The sequence below is a fragment of the Geotrypetes seraphini genome, chromosome 4, assembly GCF_902459505.1.
Source record: "Geotrypetes seraphini chromosome 4, aGeoSer1.1, whole genome shotgun sequence".
NCBI lineage: Eukaryota > Metazoa > Chordata > Amphibia > Gymnophiona > Dermophiidae > Geotrypetes > Geotrypetes seraphini.
Genome location: NC_047087.1, coordinates 197,057,401 through 197,075,248, shown reverse-complemented (window position 1 = coordinate 197,075,248; position 17,848 = coordinate 197,057,401). Strand labels below are relative to the sequence as shown.

At 43.0% G+C, this 17,848-nt stretch overlaps 2 protein-coding genes across 2 annotated transcripts in view; one reads left to right on the top strand and one right to left on the bottom strand.

The window, feature by feature from the left end:
- CDH23 (cadherin related 23) overlaps positions 1 to 17,848 on the top strand; it is a 1,673,137-nt gene that overhangs the window by 1,351,601 nt on the left and 303,688 nt on the right. The window lies entirely within an intron of this gene.
- The window catches only part of VSIR (V-set immunoregulatory receptor), a 123,835-nt gene that overhangs the window by 26,533 nt on the left and 79,454 nt on the right, over positions 1 to 17,848 (bottom strand). Inside the window, exon 4 of the mRNA XM_033942781.1 lies at positions 14,735 to 14,842. Coding sequence (XP_033798672.1) covers positions 14,735 to 14,842 — 108 coding nt within the window. The remainder of the gene's footprint in view (positions 1 to 14,734; positions 14,843 to 17,848) is intronic.

The window sequence follows — 17,848 nt, the reverse complement described above, 5'->3', positions numbered from 1 at the left end:
TGCCTATTTATTTAGGTGCCCAGTGGCGTACTAAGGGGGGGGGGGGGGGGGGCGGTCCGCCCCGGGTGCCAGCCATGAGGGGGTGTTCCCGGCCTTGCCGTTCATTCCCCCCCCCACCACCCCCGAAGGACCGCTCGCCCCACTGACCTTCCTGCACCACCTGTGAAGCAGCCCGCAGCAGGATCGCGACTTTAGCGATACCTGAGCTGCTTGGGCGCTGCTTCCTGCGCCGCGGTCCCGCCCCTCCTCTGACGTCAGAGGAGGGGCGGTAACGCGGCGCAGGAAGCAGCGCCTAAGCAGCGCAGAGATCGCTGACGTCGGGATCCTGCTGCGGCTGCTTCATAGGTGGTGCAGGAAGGTCAGTGGGGCGAGCGGTCCTTCGGGGGTGGGGAGGGGGGGACTGAACGGCAAGGCCGGGAGCATAGGTAGTGCTGCTTCATAGTGGTGCAGGGAGGCCAGGGGGCGAGCGGTCCTTTGGGGTGGGGCGGGCAGGCAGGCAGGCTTTCAAGGAGGAGGGGGGTGACAGACAGGCAGGAAGGCCTTCAAGGGGGGACAGGCCTTCAAGGGGGGGGACAGGCAGGCCTTCAAGGGGGGGAACAGGCCTTTGGGGGGGTGCAGACCTTCAAGGGGGAGGGACAGGCCTTCAAGGGGGGGCAGGCAGGCCTTCAAGGGGGGGGACAGGTCTACAAGGGGGTGGGACAGGCCTACAAGGGGGTGGGACAGGCCTTCAAGGGGGGGAACAGGCCTTGGGGGGGTGCAGGCCTTCGGGGGGGGGGCAGGCCTAAAAGGGGGTGGGACAGGCCTACAAGGGGGTGGGACAGGCCTTCAAGGGGGGTGCAGGCCTTCGGGGGTTTCAGGCCTTCAGGGGGGTGCAGACCTTCAAGGGGGTGCAGGCCTTCAAGGGGGGACAGGCCTTCAAGGGGGGACAGGCCTTCGGGGGGGGTGTAGACCTTCAAGGGGGGGGAACAGGCCTTCAAGGGGGGGGACAGGAAGGCAGGCCTACAAGGGGGGGACAGGCCTACAAGGGGGGGAGGACAGGCCTTCGGGGGGGTGCAGACCTTCGGGGGGGACAGGCAGGCAGGCCTTCAAGGGGGGAACAGGCCTTTAAGGAGGTGGGACAGGCCTTCAAGGGGGGTGCAGGCCTTCAAGGGGGGACAGGCAGACCTTTAAGGGGGGACAGGCCTTTGGGGGGACCCTGGTTTAGAAGTACACGGAGGGAAGGGGGTGTTCAAAGAGACGTGCATATGCCAAATTTTGGGGGGGAGGAAGAAATAATGGGTCTGAAAATAGAGGAGAGGGAGAGAGATGATGGACCATGGGATTTAGGGAGGGAAGGAACAGAAAGGGAGAGAAATTGGACACAAGGGATGGTGTGGAGGAGGGATAGAGATACTGGATAGGAGGGTAATTGGGAAAAGAAAGGGAGAGATGGTGGACTCGGGTGGTGGGGAAAGAGGGAGAGATGCCGGATGAAAGGGTAGTTAAGAAAAGGTGGATCTGTGGAGGGAGATGAAAAAAAGGAAAGATACCAGACTTCCTGGGGAGGGAAGGGAAATGGAAAGGGAGGACAGAGTTGGCAGATGGATGGTTAGCATGCAGAAAGAAGAAAGAAGGAGACCCCAAGTTATCAGAAGAAAACCAGAGCCTTGGACCAACAAGATTTGAAATATAACCAGACAACAAAAGGTAGAAAAATTAATTTTATTTTCTGTTTTGTGATTATAATATGTCAGATTTGAAATGTGTATCCTGCCAGAGCTGGTGTTGGACTGCAAACGTGAGCTAGGATTTAACAGAGAGAGGAAAAGTCCTTTTTGTTTCTTTATTTTATTTACACCACAGCGCCAGTGTGATTAGGAGAAGCCAAAGGGGGTGAAAAAGGATAAAACCCACCAGGAGTTTTGAAAAAAATCACCCAACTGGGCAGGAAAATCGAATTGAAAAACCAATTCAATAGGCTGAATCGAATCAAAATTTTTTTTCCTGAATCTGGCAGCATTAGTTTGCGCTACTGTCTTAGACTTTAGGACCTGGGATTGGGGAGAGATGGCATCCTCAGTACTTTATAATGCAAGTGAAACGAGGATTTGGTCAGACTTTTGAAGGGTCTGCAGAAAAAAAATATTGTATAGGCCGGGGACATGAGACAGCAGGAAATGGGAACTTTTCTTCCTTCTATTTTTGTGAATGGAAAGGCTGAGGATGTCAGAGAGTTCAGTTAAAATATGTGCTTTATAAGAAAATATAATAATGTGTTTTATAAAGTTTATAGCATAGCTGGCCTACCCAATGAGGTGTTCCTAGTGGTGGTGGTGGCAGCGTGTCAATGTGTTGAGAGGAAGAGGTGGTCTGGGAAATTCTGCTGAGCAAACTCCGGGCCCATTTCCACCCCCCAGTTAGTCCACTCCACTCAACTGGTTCACACACTGAGTGGGTCTTTGGGTGTTGTTTTGGGATCTCTTCCAGTGGTTTATCTCCTTCTGGTCCAAGGAAGGAAACTTTGTTATCCTTAGCATTGACCTACAGAATATGTTTGTAACAGCGCTGCTTGTGTGGCATTAGGCTATATAGTGATCGAAAGAAAAAACCAGACCTTTGCACATTTTTGCACTATATGGTGGGTGTATGAGGATATTCACATTTCCTGCACAGCTAAGTCCATGTGAAGTTATCTTGTGCTGTATTTGACATCTAGCAAGGTCTCTGTTTGAAAGGAAAGATCTAAACTTAAAAATGAAGTGGCCAGAAGTTATGGTAAAAGCAGATAGTGTAGCTGGTTTTAAGAAAGATTTGGACAAATTCCTGGAGGAAAAGTCCATAATCTGTTATTAAGACACGGGGGAAGTGTCTGCTTGCCCTGGATCGGTAGCATGGAATGTTGCTACTCTTTGGGTTTTGACCAGGTATTAGTGTCCTGGATTGGCTACCATGAGAATGGGCTACTGGGCATGATGGACCATTGGTCTGACCCAGTTAGGCTATTCTTATGTTATGTTCTCATCTGTAGGGGCCTTTGTTTTCACTTCTTATTTTAATGTATTTTTTTTCTGGGAACTTATCAGTGTTTTTTATAATGGGAACAAAAATGGAAGAGAATTAATGTGTGTGGGATGAGGGGGTAACTAATTTCTTCAGCTAAATAATTCAATCCACCTCAACCAGACATAGGAGAACTCACGCACCATTCACACACCCTCCAACCAAAAACGTCAAAAGAAAAAAACTGTTTGACAACCTCCTAGCCATTCGAGCTGCAACACTCGACCCCCAACTCTACAACCAATTGACATCGACCACAGACTGCAAAACCTTCAAAAAGAAATAAAAACCCTTCTATTCAAAAAACACATAAAACCGAACTAACACAATCAGAACTGTCCCAAGCATCACCTGCAACTACTCCATATGTACTTCTGATGTCATGACAATTCAGACATAATTTATGTTATGTTATGTTTGGAATATAAGAAAATTTTCACTGCCTGTTTCTATTCTGACCATTTATTCCGTTTCATGGTCATTACAAAAAAATATTTTTTTACATGGGGGGTGGGTGTCAAAAAATGATGGGCCCCGGGTGCCACATACCCTAGGTACGCCACTGTAGGTGCCTCTTATAGAATTTCCTCCTATGTCTTAATCATACTCTACTGAGTGAAATAGTTAAAAAGTAGACTCTGCTTTTTGCTCAGAGCTGCTTGAGTAATTCTTTCCGTTTTTACTAAGCAGTCCACTTCCCTGTCCTAGTCTCATGAGGCTCTCATTTAATCATTTGAAATGAGGAATGGAAATTGTTTCTCTTGCTCTTTGCCGTCCTGCGCCTTTATTAGTCCTCTGGAAAAAGAAGACCTAAATAAATAAGGGCTGAGGAACCAATAGCGGCTATCGTGTGCTGCCTATTTCTTGGCAGTATCGCAGCTAATATTAGTCTTTGCCCTAGGTTTCCTTTCTTTGTTGTTCTGGTGTATTGTACGAGCATTCTTGTTTTTTTTTAATTTATTAATTCTGCACTAAAGATGTGCATCTTTTACAATGACAAAACTACTTAAGAGAACAAAATTGGAACGCATCATTGTCTCAGTTTCTTGATTTTTGTGCTACTGGGAAGTGAAACCTTTGTGTATTTTAAGATATATATAACCACACACACACTATAACAGACTCCTTTATTTTTTTCTGTAAACACTAATAAAACTGAGCTCAAAAATAGGTCTATGATACAGTTATGCAGTAATCACGCAGTAAATGCATTGCATCATAAATATCCTTTGGGAATCATGATGCAATTATGACATCATTATTTACAATTAATCATAAACTTTGAGACAAAAACATTATGGAGCAACACAGTTTCTTAAAATGTTCCTGAAAAACCTATTTAACACGACCAGTTCCTTCCCAAGCTCCACCTACCACGCTATCTACTCCTATCAAATCTAAAATGTTCAAATTAGCCAACATGTATTACCTTAATTTCTTGACAATTCTTATGTAATCCACCTTGAACCGCAAGATAATGGCGGAATAGAAATCACTAATATAATGTAATGTAATGTAAAAACAGTGGTTACTAAGTGGATTGCTTAATCTTATCAGAAAAATCAGTAATTACCAGCAAAATGTTAATGAGTTGCAGCAGAGTATTCAAGAGACAGTTGGACCAGCACATCATTGACAGTTTTCAACATCAAGTGTGTAGACCAAAGGACTCAAGCACTGCACACTGTAAATAAAATCAATATAAAATCCTACCGGCTTCCTGATGTAGCGTAGCGAAACACAGACTGTGTTGGAGCCGTGAACCAACCTTTTCAGATATGTGGTCTACTGTTAGATAACTTTTGTAGAGCCATAACATTTGCCACTCCAGTAGAAGCAAGTATCCTTGCTCCATCCAATGTGTTATGATTAAAATTCAAGCACCTTTCCAGCGACATTGTACCGCTGCTGTGGCGCCTTGCTGAAGAGCTTATGAGCACATTTAAATATCTAAAAGCCTTTAAATGTTATATGAAGATACTATTTGAGAAACTTGCCCAGTATTGATGAGAGGATTTTTTTGTGTTTTGTTCTATTTTGAAAGTATTGCCCCCTCAAATGGCCTGTAATTTAAAATCCCCGGTCTGTTTGGGTATCCAATGTAGAGCAAGATTCTCAAAACTTTAACACAATTACTAAGCAGTTTTCTGGTGGTTTAGCCTGCATCCATTTTAGCAGCGGATTATCAAAACGGATTATCTCTGTCTTTAGCAAGGTTTCTAGCAGTCTCCGGCAATAGTATGTAAATGGGCTCTTTAATATTGAAATGAGTCCTCCAGTGGATTCTTAAAAATTGCCAAGGCATTTTTGAAGAGCAGCATTGGCTTTTGGCGACAAAAAGCAGCGACTGGTCCAGGGGTGCCATTACAGTGCCAGCACTTGTGTTTTGACTGTAGCTAATGAGGAAAAAAAAGTGTATCTATATATTTTTAGTGGAGGGTAGTAAAATCATGCTTTTTTTGAGTTTTTGGGAAAGACAGACATGTTTCATGGGTGCTTGTTAAAAGTCAACATTTCTTCTTGAGCGCATGTATGATACCCTTGTCTGGTGTGTTTCTGGCTATGGGTCTTGATTAAATTTTACATTAAAAACAAATTACAAGATTTACCTGAATTATAGTAGTTTTTTGGAGAGAAAGGCATGTTTTATGCGCGATTGAAAAAAGTCGACGTTGCTTCCCCCCTCCCTTCCATTCGTCCAATAGTGCAGCAGGTGAGTGTGTTGGGTTTTTTTACAGCGTTTTTTTGGGGCATGTGCCCATCAGTGATGGGCATATGCAAATGTAGGAAACTTTCGCTGCTGTCCACCAATCTTATTTGCATGCGCAATTTTTAAAGAATGTCTCAGGTTTTTAGATTCAGTATCAAAACGGCTGAGGTAGCAGACTGTCGCTTCTTAACCCGTGTTTTTGAAAATCCTGACATAGAGAATTATCATGAAGTGCATTAGGCCTTGATTCTATCTCGGGCCTCTGCCATGCTCCTTATACTGCTGCTGTTTGGCTGCCATCAATGTACAGGTTTGCTTTCTTCAAGCACTTCTTCCTTGACTAAACCATCTCATTGTGCAGCACCATGTGATATTACACCCCCATCTAAAGACCTCCTAGAATATATATTGCTGACCTTTATCTTGATACCCTGCCTGCTATAACAAAATAAAATTCATTTTAAATATATCAATTTTGAAACAAAACAATATTGGCTGAAAATTCAGCATAGTTTACCCATTCACTGACTGTGACAGGAGTGTGAGTGCGAGGAAAACCGGTAGGCAGGCACAGGGCTAAGAAGAGTTTGAGCCACATCTGCGGAGAGAATTAATGGGCCATCTCACCCTAGCAATTCCTGGCCTTGCAAGTCCCTACGATTAAGGCCACATGGCCACGGAATGGTTTTATGTATTATAGTGTCAAAAAGGTAAAGGAGAATAGAGAGAGGCTCCAGAATCTGTGGCTTCTAGAACTCTGTTCTTGATCCTTCATCTAACAAAAAGACTGGCACTGATCTGGAGTCGAATGGATTATTGTAACATCGTACTTGACTGGTACTCAAAAAAAAAAAATCTTTATAGATTGCGCATCATTCAGAATGAGGCAATTCGACTGATTTGGGGGTTGAAAAAGTTTGATCATATCACACCTTTTTTGCATGAATTACATTGGCTGCCGGTGGAAGCACGTGTGATGTGTAAGTTTGGCTGTATTTGCTTTAAAGTGTTAGCTGGTCTCATACCTCGATATCTCGTGGATTCCTTTACTTTTGTTAATGTAAAATGTTCAAGACGGTTAGATACTCTGTTTTCTTTTCCTACCATCAAGGGATGTAAATTTCAGAAATATCACCAATGTCTTTTAGCTTACCAAGCAGTCTCCTGGGACAAAGACTTGAATTCCTTGATTTTGAATGCTAGTAGAAACATCTAAACATATGTCTATTTACTAGATTTCTGGGCAATTAATAAGTTCCTCATGATTGTCCTGTTCTTCTGTAAACCGCATGAATCCTCACGGTTAAGCAGTATATAAGCACGTTTTTATTTTTATGTTATGTTGAGGCTGGAGCCAGCATGGGCAGGAATAAATGAATACAGTATCACTGTTTGCATACCTTTACACTTTTTTTGCCTGTCTTTAAAAAGCTTGGCCTCTGAATCACTGCTTTGGTTACTGATGCTGTGTTCCTGTCTTTCTTGCTTTAATGGGCTGCTGTTTCTATTTCTGATAACGATCAGCACAGCTGCTGCGCCCCAATTAACCTTATAATGATGGGAACAGCTAAGTTGGAGCTCTTTCAAACTCTACAACTCATTTTGGAAATTCTTGAAGAAAAGTTGGCAGCGCTGCTAAGTTGCCATTTTACAGAACAAAGTAGTGTCTCTTAGGAAACAAAGGGATTTATTATTGAATCATAAAAGAGGGAAGTGGTCATGTTCTCAGCAGGATCCATGAAAAAGGAGATACAGGGCAGCTCTTTCTGAATCTGAGTTTAGAAATGGATGATGGAAAGGTGGCTTCCTTCCGTAAGGAACAATCGTTGCCACAGGTCATTAAATTTCAGGTCCAGCTGCTCTAGCCCCAAACTGTTTACACTTTTCACATTCCCTTGCCCTGAGGTTACTAGGGTTTCAAAAATGCACCTAGCCATTCACCTGGAAAAAGGCATTTTCTTATCTGATGAGATGACTTAGGAAGCAGGACATGGCAAAAGCAGCTTTGGCTCAAGTCAAAGTCCAGGAAGGGTAGAAGAAGCATCAGAGTTTATGAGAAGGCTGAAGGGGAAGGAGGAGATGAGACAATGAAAAGACTACATAGAAGGGAAGTCTTAAGAGAGAGTAGAAGCAGGGAAGAAGAGAGCTGTAGGTAAGGAGAGACAAGAGGAAGAGAGTAAAGAGGGAGAGAGAGAAATACACATGAAGGTGGGACCTGGTCAGTGATGGCTTTGCACACTGCCAGATATTTTCTCCTTGGGACTTGGATGCTCCATCAAAAATTAAGGAGACAGTTGCATTATTGTCTGTGGCACAGTGGTCAGAGCTACAGTCTCAGCGCCCTGTGGTTGTGGGTTCAAACCCTGCACTGCTCCTTCTGACCCTGGGCAAGTCACTTAATCCTCCACTGCCCCAGGTACATTAGATAAATTGTGAACCCACTGGGACAGATAGGGAAAATGCTTTGAATGTGGTTGTGTAACTACAAAAAGGCAGTAACCTCACCTTAACAATGCAGAAGAAAGCATTATTTCAGTCCTCTCCTTAACCAGATCCTCTTGAATGTGCAGCTTGTTTTTAAAATAAGTACCCACCAACAAGTATACAGTTATATTGTGAAATATATGCCTATACATACAGATGCAGGAATTTAGGGGCAGCCTTCTGGTTATTGCCGTGGGCTGAGAACAAGGGGAATTTGAGTTTGATTCCCACTGCAACTTCCTGTGACCCTCGGCAAGCCACTTAATCCTCTATTGCTCCGGGTACAATACTCCTCTCACCTTGGGTTCTGCATCCCCTACCCTATATGTCATGTCTATCTGTCCAAGTTAGATTGTAGGCTCTTCCGAGCAGGGACCATCTATAAATGTAAAAATGTACAGCGCTGCATACGCCTTTCAGCACTATATAAGTGATATGTAGTAGTATTATAAACCCACAAGGGCAGAGACAATACCTGTATATATTGTAATATGCTTGCTTCCTTTCCTTCTTACCCTTTCTAAGGTTCTAAGCTTCTATTGTGGTTGATCTATGGCTCTGTAGTTCCTTCCTTTGCTTATTGTCAGAAATGGGCTGCAGCAGCAGCAGTGAACACAGTTTTCAACGTGCATAACTAAGATGGCACTGCACTGTTTAAGCCATTGAATCATAAACGCCGAGAAGTTTAATACATGTTAACTATATTCAGCAGCATAGCGAGGGTGAGAGGTGCCCGGGGCAGTGACGCTCCTCCCCCACCCTCTTTTCCACTCCTCCTGCCCCTTCCTTTCCCCTGTACCTCTCTAACTTTCCTGGCGTGAACAGCATCACGAACTTGCTGCCTGGGTTGGTGTTGGCTCTCCCTCTTTTGACACGGCCTAGGCATGGGACCCAGAAGTGATGTCAGAAGGAGAGCCAACGCTAGTGCGAGTAGCAGATTGGAGTTGCTGCTTGCTCCACCAAAGAGCTTGAGGTATAGTGGTGGTTGGGGGGGGGGGAGTGAAGGTGTGTGCCTAGCAGAGGGAGAAGTGGAAAGGAGCAGGGAGGAGGACAGGTGCCGGCACTCCAACCAAGACAGCATCTGGGGCAGACCACCCCACCCCCCTTACAATGCTACTGATTATATTCTAGGAGCCTGGCAAGGAAATTCTGCTTATAAGGCAGAAAGATGTATCTAAACCCTGAAAGCAGTTTTACAGATGTTAAATATAATGGACCTGATATTTAAAAAAAAGTAAGCTCCCAAATATGGAGCAGCCTTTTAGAAAGGTCATACAAAGCAGAACTGAGATGTCCACATCAGGACATCTGAAGTTCTGCTAATATTTTAGAACTAGTATTTTAGCCTGTTACATTAACAGGTGCTAGAAGTCTGGTCGGCTCTCGTAGTCCCTTGCCGCCGCACCCTCCTTCCCTTTCCGTGGTCCCGACTCCAAAACTGCCGACTCCAGCAGCGTCTGCAGCACTGTACACACGCTGCTTCGGGGCCTTCTATGGCCCCGAAGCAGCGTGTGTAGAGTGATGCAGACGCTGCTGGAGTGGGCAGGTTTGGAGTCGGGACCGCGGGAAGGGAAGGGAAGAGGGGGAGGGCAAGGCGAAGAACTTACTTTTATCAGAGCAGGGAGTCTAGCGCTAGCGGCCAGTCCTGCCGGCGAGTGTAATTAGGTGCTGTAAGGCTGGGGACCCGTGCATGCGCACTCCTGCCACCACGGACCTACATCTCACGGAACAGGGAAAATGGAACACGCAGGTAGGAGTGCGCATGCGCGACTAGGGTTTTATTATATAGGATGGGATCTACCGACATGGAGCCTCATATTGACTTACAAGTGCTTTCACTCTGCAGCTCCTCAATAGCTCTCCTCTTTTATCTCTCCCTATACTCCTCCATGGGAACTGCATTCATCGGGCAAGTCTCTCTTATCTGTACCCTTCTCTTCTACTCCCAACTCCAGACTACATAATAAATAAATAAATAATAACAGTTTATATACCGCAGAACCATGTCATTCTATACGGTTTACAATGATTAAAAGATGCTACAAATTGAGTAGAATTAACAAAGTTAAAAGCTAGTGATTAACAGCTCTAGAGATCAGTTATTGTGGAATAAGATTGTACAGGTCAATTACCTAAATACTTCAGGAACAGATATGTTTTTAGGTGTCTCCTAAATTCCCCATAAGTATTAGTAAGCATAAGCAATTGTTCCAGATCTTTACCCCATAATGCTGCCTGATGTGAGAAAAGATGTTAATGATGTCTTTTAAATTTACATCCTTTAACCGGTGGAGAAACAAAATTCAAGTGTGAGCTTCTCTTATGTCTGTCAGTTGAGAAAGAGAAAAGGTCAGTTATATATTTAGGGGCTAAACTGAATAGTACCTTAAAGCAAAAACATCCAAACTTAACTTCACATGTGCCTCCATCGGCAGCCAATGCAGAAGTCAGTAGGAAAGTGTTACATGATCGAACTTCTTCAACCCCAAAATTAGCTTGACCGCCACATTTTGCATCAGTTGTAATCGCTGCATATTCTTCTGGGAAATTGCCAAATAGGCGATATTACAGTAATCGAGTTGGGGATTATACAGTAATCAGTATAAGGGATTGTACCAGAATTCTAAATGATAAAACATCAAAATATGCTCTAATGGACTGAAGCTTCCAGAGAGTAAAAAAAAACCCTTTCTAACCAAGGAGTCCACCTGGTCTTTCATGGTTAGGCTCTGGTCCAAAGTTACACCCAATACCTTCATAGTAGATTGAATAGGATAACTAAGTTTATTGATGCACAGTGATGTTTTAGTGTCAAGCGGGTGTGACGAAGCTACAAAAAATTTTGTTTTTTTTTCTGAATTAAACTTCAGTCTGAATTCAGTCATCCATTGCTCCATCAAATTTAGTACTTCTGTTGCCTTAGGAGTAACTTCTGAGACAGAGGTAGCGAATGGGATAACGATCGTAAAGTCATCTGCATAATTAAATAATTTTATCCCCAGCTGGGTCAATTGCACACCTAATGAAGACATGTAAACATTGAGAAGCAATGAGGATAATGATGACCCCTGTGACACGCCAGATGGATTGCTCCAGGTATCAGAGAGATCGTAATTAAAACGTACTTGATAGGTGCGGGACATAAGGAATCCTCGAAACCAGTCTAACACCTCTCCTCTGATACCAATTGCATCTAAGCATTGTAATAGTTTCCCATGGTCCACTAAGTCAAAGGCAGAGATCATATCAAAGTGCATGATCAGGGCATTAAGGCTCTTACTAAACAAGAAACATAAATTATCCAAGATAGCTGCAATTACTGTCTCAGTGCTAAACAAAGGTCTAAAACCAGATTGAGTTTCATGTAAAAGAGAGAACTGATCAAGATATTCCATCAATTGGGTATGTACCAATCCTTCCATGATTTTTACAAAAAATGGAATGGATGCTACTGGTCTATAGTTGGTTACTAATGCTGATGATTCTTTACGATTTTTTGGAATTGGAGTTATTATAATATGACCATTATTAGTGAGGAATTTTCCATTTTTTAAGTTATCGGTTCAATAATTCTCTCTTGCTGCACCATATGCCTGGAACAGACTGCCAGAGTCAGTTTGTTAAGCTCTGTCCAGACTAAAAGCCCGCTTTTTCAAGATTGCTTTTAACTCCTAACCCCCACTCTCTTGTAAAGCATCCAGGCCTGAGAACCTCCCCAACACCTCTACTTGTCTTCTTTGTTTGTTTGATTAGAATGTAAGCTCTACGTCTAGCAGCGCTGTAAAAATGGTAAGTAGTAGTCAGTGGCGTAGCGAGGATGACAGGCACCTGGGCTGTGGCATCCCTCGCCTGTCCTATTCCCCTCCCCCCCCGCCATACATGCCCGCTCCCCTTCCCCATACCTTTTTAACTTTGGCGCTTGCAGCAAAGAACTTGCTGCCTGTGTTGGCTTCATAAGTGACGTCAGAAAAAGCGCCGCAGCTGCTTGCGCTGAAGTTGAAAAGGTATGGGGAAGGGGTGTAGTCGCAACAGGGAGAGAAGTGGGAGGGGGCGGAGAGGAGGAGGGGTACCAGTGACCCAACGAAGAATGCCCAGGAGGGTAGACCGCCCTCCTCGCACCCCCCTTACTATGCCACTGGTAGTAGTACAGTACTCCCCCAATATTCACGGAGGGTTCCGTTCTAGGAACCCCCACGAATGCTGAAAAACCACAAATACAGTTTTTAGCGGGGGGAGATAGGAGAGGGCAGCCGGAGCGCCAGCGAGTGAAGGAAATCACTCGTGGTATGCTCCAACCGCCTCTTCCTGCACTAAAGTTGGGCCTCACCAATCAGGAGCTGCTTTGATACGCAGCTCCTGATTGGTGAGACCCGACTTTAGTGCAGGAAGAGGCAGTTGGAACACATTGCAAGTGATTTCCTTCACTGCCTGGTCAGTTGCGGTCGGAAAATCCACGAATGACCAGGACTGCGAACCGCGAATGCCCGGGGGAATACTGTAGTAGTAAAATACATGTAGGAATAGATACGTATGCACCAGTTATGAGTGGCTGTAGCATCCATATCATGACCAACAAATTCGGAGTCATGACAACTCTATATATAGTTGATGTGTCTTCCGGTTACACGGACTCCTAAGGAAGGCTAATATTACCAAAACATGGTCGTGGAAAGTGTGGCACAGTGGTTAAAGCTACAGCCTCAGCACCCTGAGGTTGTTGGTTCAAACCCATGCTACTCCTTGTGACCCTGGGCAAGTTACTTAACCTCCCCCATTGCCCCAGGTACATTAGATAGATTGTGAGCCCACTGGGACAGACAGGGAAAAATGCTTGAGTACCTAAATAAATTCATGTAAACCATTCTGAGCTCCCCTGAAAGAATGGTATAGAAAATCACCTATAATATAGTTTCCAAGTTATTACTGAACTTTTTATAATAAACGTATTTTTGACATATTTTCTTGTATACATTCGGGTACTGTGTATTTTTTGTTCCACTATTTTTTTATTTTTGCATCCTTTGTTTTATGGAATTAGTTTCCCCTTCCCTTCGGTTGCATCCATATCATAAACATGGGCATAACACAGCAACATAAACATGTATTGTGCATGCGTATATTAGCTGTTTTACAAACATACTCTAAAACTGCTCCTGTTGTCACCCACCTTTTATACTAAATTTAAATGTTTATTGACATGTTCAGCATAAATTTAGGTACTCCGCCCTAGTAAATTTTCAAAGAGGCCAATTTAGGAGCACAATTCTCAGAGTTAGAATCAGAAATCCTTTGAATATTGGGTCCAGTACTCTTAAGAAGCACATACCCAGAGGAAGAACCTGTTTATTTAAACTGGCTGGTGTTATTTGAAGCCATCAAAGGCTGTTGCCTCTAAATGTGAACAGGAGATTTTTAAGTTAATGTTTGATAGAAAGCTCTGACATGAGCTTATGTTATTTGTGAGATGAAAGCTTTCCAAATAGCACTGCCTTTTAATGGTTAGGCCCTTATCCTCTAGTTGCTCTTTCCCTGTCTGCCAGCCGTACACCATCCTCACTTTGGAGCTCATTTCAAAGCCCCAGCATTTCTGTGAAGCTGTTTAGCCTGCTTGCCCCTGCTTCTCCTCCTCTAATTAACTGACATGCATGTTTTGGATATCCACCTGCCACCCACCATTCATTCAGGACATCAGAGATGAAAAATGTCTTAATAAAGTACAGTGCACCTGTAATAGCCTGAGTGGGTTTGGAGTTAAGCCTGTGCGCACACAGATACACATGAAAGGTGCAACAAAAAAATTATTATTTTAGTTCAGAAACCTGAGCCCTGTTACGTTACAGCCTCAGGGAAAGGAAAATAGGCTCTTAGTTCAAAGGCAAAAATCTTGAAATGGATCTGTGACTTACAGGGCCCAAGATACCTCTTCCATTTCCATTGTCTGCTCCCCTCTTTCTCTCCTCTCCACGTCCTTATTGCATCTGCTCCCTTCTCTCTCCTATCCCCACTTCCATTTCGCATAGGCTCCCCCTCCTCACTAACATCCAATGTCTGCCCTTTCTCTCTCTCTGCATCTACCCCTCTTCCATCAGCATCTGCCCCTTCTCTCTCCCTTCACCCCCACTTCCATCATCATGTGCCCCCTTTCTCTCCCTCCAACCCCTCCGCCCCGTGCTTTGTACGCCACTGGATAGGGTGATTTTCAAATCAAAATGATAGATGTTTTTTTGGTTCGAAAATGACCATGTTTGGCATTGAATTTTTGGGTGTTTTTTTGCAACATATCCAAAATTGGATTTGGACATCGTCATATCGAAAATGCCACCCCCCCCCCCAAATATCTTTATATGAAGATAAAATTATGAATTGCCTAACTGTCTAGATGTTGTCTATTGATCTAAGTACAATTCTACTTGTGAGTGCTTATGAAGGTTAAAAACAATAAGAGATACATTTCAGATGTGCACCAGAACGTTTAAATAAGGACCAGAGACCTGTACGTACGTCTGTTGATGATGGCTTTTCTCTGCTTGTAAACGAGGATCAGGATGAGTGGTAGACAAAAGATGCCAATGACACATGCCACCACTGCCAGTACTGTTGCTGTGGTGCCTGAAACAGAGCCAGGAAGGAAGCAATAAGGATATGATCTAAACAGATCCCTAATCAAAATTCTGACTTTAATGCCTGCATTATATTGTTGCTATGTTCCAGGGATATAATATCAACATGCCTTAAATTTAATGTTTAGTGTTCTTCTTTTAAGCCAATGTGCCCCTCCTCTAGCCTCCTTCTGATGTCAGGCAGCCGTTTTAATCTGGCAGCAATCTGAGTGCTGTATGTGCAGCGGTGGTTCCTGAAACCAGCTTGGTCAAACCATTTTCCACCCCAAGGTTTTTCAGTGTTTCAAGTTACCTCAGTTATCAGCTACGCTGTACTGTGTGAACCCAGCTAAGTGTTTCTTTAATTATTGTTTCAACTTGGAGGGGGCCAAGTCTTGGCTTTGAGCCACACAATTTTATTTATTTATTTTTTAAAATTATTTTTTATTAAATTTTGAGAAAATATAATGAACAGCAAAGAATCACATCAACAATTCAGTAAAATAAGATAAGCAACAGCAAATACTCTCTAACATAATACTCTTATCAAAACAGTAGGGATCAGGAGAAAATAAATAAATAAAATAAAATCAGGTATGAGGAAATGTAGAATGATCAGTTATGAGGCTTGTAGAAGGTTTTCCTGTACATATCGATCTAAATAAGCCCAGGGTGAGTGAGAGTGAAAGTAAGATGTGGAAGGAAAGGAATCCCTTTTGAGATTGGCTGATTGTTCATATCATGTATAAAGGCAAACTGAATTCCTCCAGAATGTATAGTTCAGGAATTGGGCCGATTTCCAGTTCTGTAGGATTTGTGGAATCCCAACAGCTAGTAGAAAGTCAATCAGTCTGGGTGGGCACTCTGAGTCCGCAAAAGATGGGTGTTGGGAGCGGAGAATAATCAGCTCATAAGAGACATCCATAGGATCTTTTGCAATATCCTTTATAGTGTTCCAAATTTGGATCCAAAAGGGTTTTATGCAGGAGCAGTTAAAAAGCATATGGGCTAATGTGCCATCTTCTGAATTGCAGTGCCAACACGTTGCAGCTGGTCTAAGCTTTGCTTTCCACATGTGATAAGGGGTCCAGTGAGCGTGCCACATCAAGAAGTACAGTGATTGGGAAAGTTGTGAGGACATTAATGGGCGATTAGTTTTGGTCCAAAATCTGGTCCAGTCAACATCATATGTAGTAACTGAAAAGTCTTTCATCCAATGTTGCGGAAATTCAGATGCCAATTTGTAATGATTATCTCTCAATACGGTAAATAGAGGAGATAGCCTTTCCTTGAATTATGGTTAAATCACACCAAGAAGCAATAGTTGAAAGAGAAGCAGGAGGAAAAAAGCATAATGGAATATCGGCAATAGCAGAAGTTAAGGTTTGCCACTGAGAAAAGGAGCGATGAATACCTAGCTTACCCTTCATCTTAAGTATCGGATTACACCATACAGACATAGTAGGTAAATTATACATAGAGATGTCGGAAGATTTGTTTAAAAAGCAAAGTGCCTGTTGTGTTGCATTCAAGGGGGAGTAAGCTTTGAGTTTTTGTGGGATGTATCTAGTAACGAGGGATTGTAGAGGGAGAGGGAAGCTAATATGACTCTCAACCTCCAGCCAGGTAGGTGGATATAATGGTAATCAAGTTTGTGTCCAGTAAGCTCCATAAATGAAAATCAGGTAGGTTCATTCCTCCATTCTCCTTAGCAGCTTGTAATTTGGACAAAGAAATTCTTGGTTTCTTATTATTCCATATAAACTTCGAAATAGTTTGCCCAAGCCAAATATAGACAGAGGCATTGCAAATGGAGGGTAACATAGACAGTATATATATGATCTGAAGAGATAAAGGCAGAGATTCTAACCCACTATGATAGGTAGAGGGCACTCATCTAGTTGTGACTTGAGTAACAATTGTTTTGATTCTATAGATGTTAAGTTCTATAATATGGGAAGAGTCTTTGTGAATTAAAATTCTCAGATATCTAATAGCCGCAGAGGACCATTTAAATTTAAATTGAGCAACATCTGAGGAAAAAACAAGATCATTTAAAGGGAATATTTCAGATTTTTCCCAATTAACTGAGTATCCTGAGTGAGAGGAATATGTCTCAACCAAGTCAATGAGTGCCAGTAGTGAAAGTTGAGGATTGCGGATAAACAGGAGTACATCGTCTGCGTAAGCGGCCAATTTAATTTGTCTGGATTCTACAGGAATGCCCTGGAGTTGAGAACACTGTCGTATAGATGATAGAAAAGGTTCAAGGGTAAGAAAGGGCATCCTTGGCGGGTGCCTCTAGTTAGGGGAAAAGAAGTTGTTAAGGAATTATTAATAAAAATTTTTGGCTTCGGGTTACAATAGAGTGTTTTAATCCATTGTATAAAATTCTCCCCGAAATTAAACCATCTCAGAACCCGCAGCAGGAAAGGCCATTCGACTCTATCAAAAGCTTGAACTGCATCAATGGCCAATCCCACTACGGGTTCCGAGGAGGTGTTGGCAAGTGTATTGATGTGATGAAACAATCGCAAATTGTCGCCTATGTATCTATTCTTAATAAAGCCCACTTGATCTTTGTGGATTAATGATCCAATAACTTTATTCAATCTGAGGGATAATATTTTTGCCATGATTTTATGATCCAAATTTAGTAATGAAATCGATCTGTAATTCTTAATAAGAGTGGGATCCTTGTCAGGTTTGGGGAAAACAATGATTGTTGCTTCAGCAAAATTATATTGTTTATTAGGATTCTGATGAATGTATGCGTAGTATGTTAAGAGATGGGGGAGCTAGTTGCGTATTGAAGGTTTTGAAGAATTCAGGGGTGAATCCATCTGGACCAGAAGCTTTGTTATGTGGTAGGGAGGATATAGCAGATAATATTTCTGAAATCAAAATCGGAGATTTTAAATCTTGCTTAAGGCTATCATGTAATTTTGGATGTGTGATGTGACTTAAATAAGCATCAATTTCAGAATTCGATGAATGACATTCAGACTGATAGAGC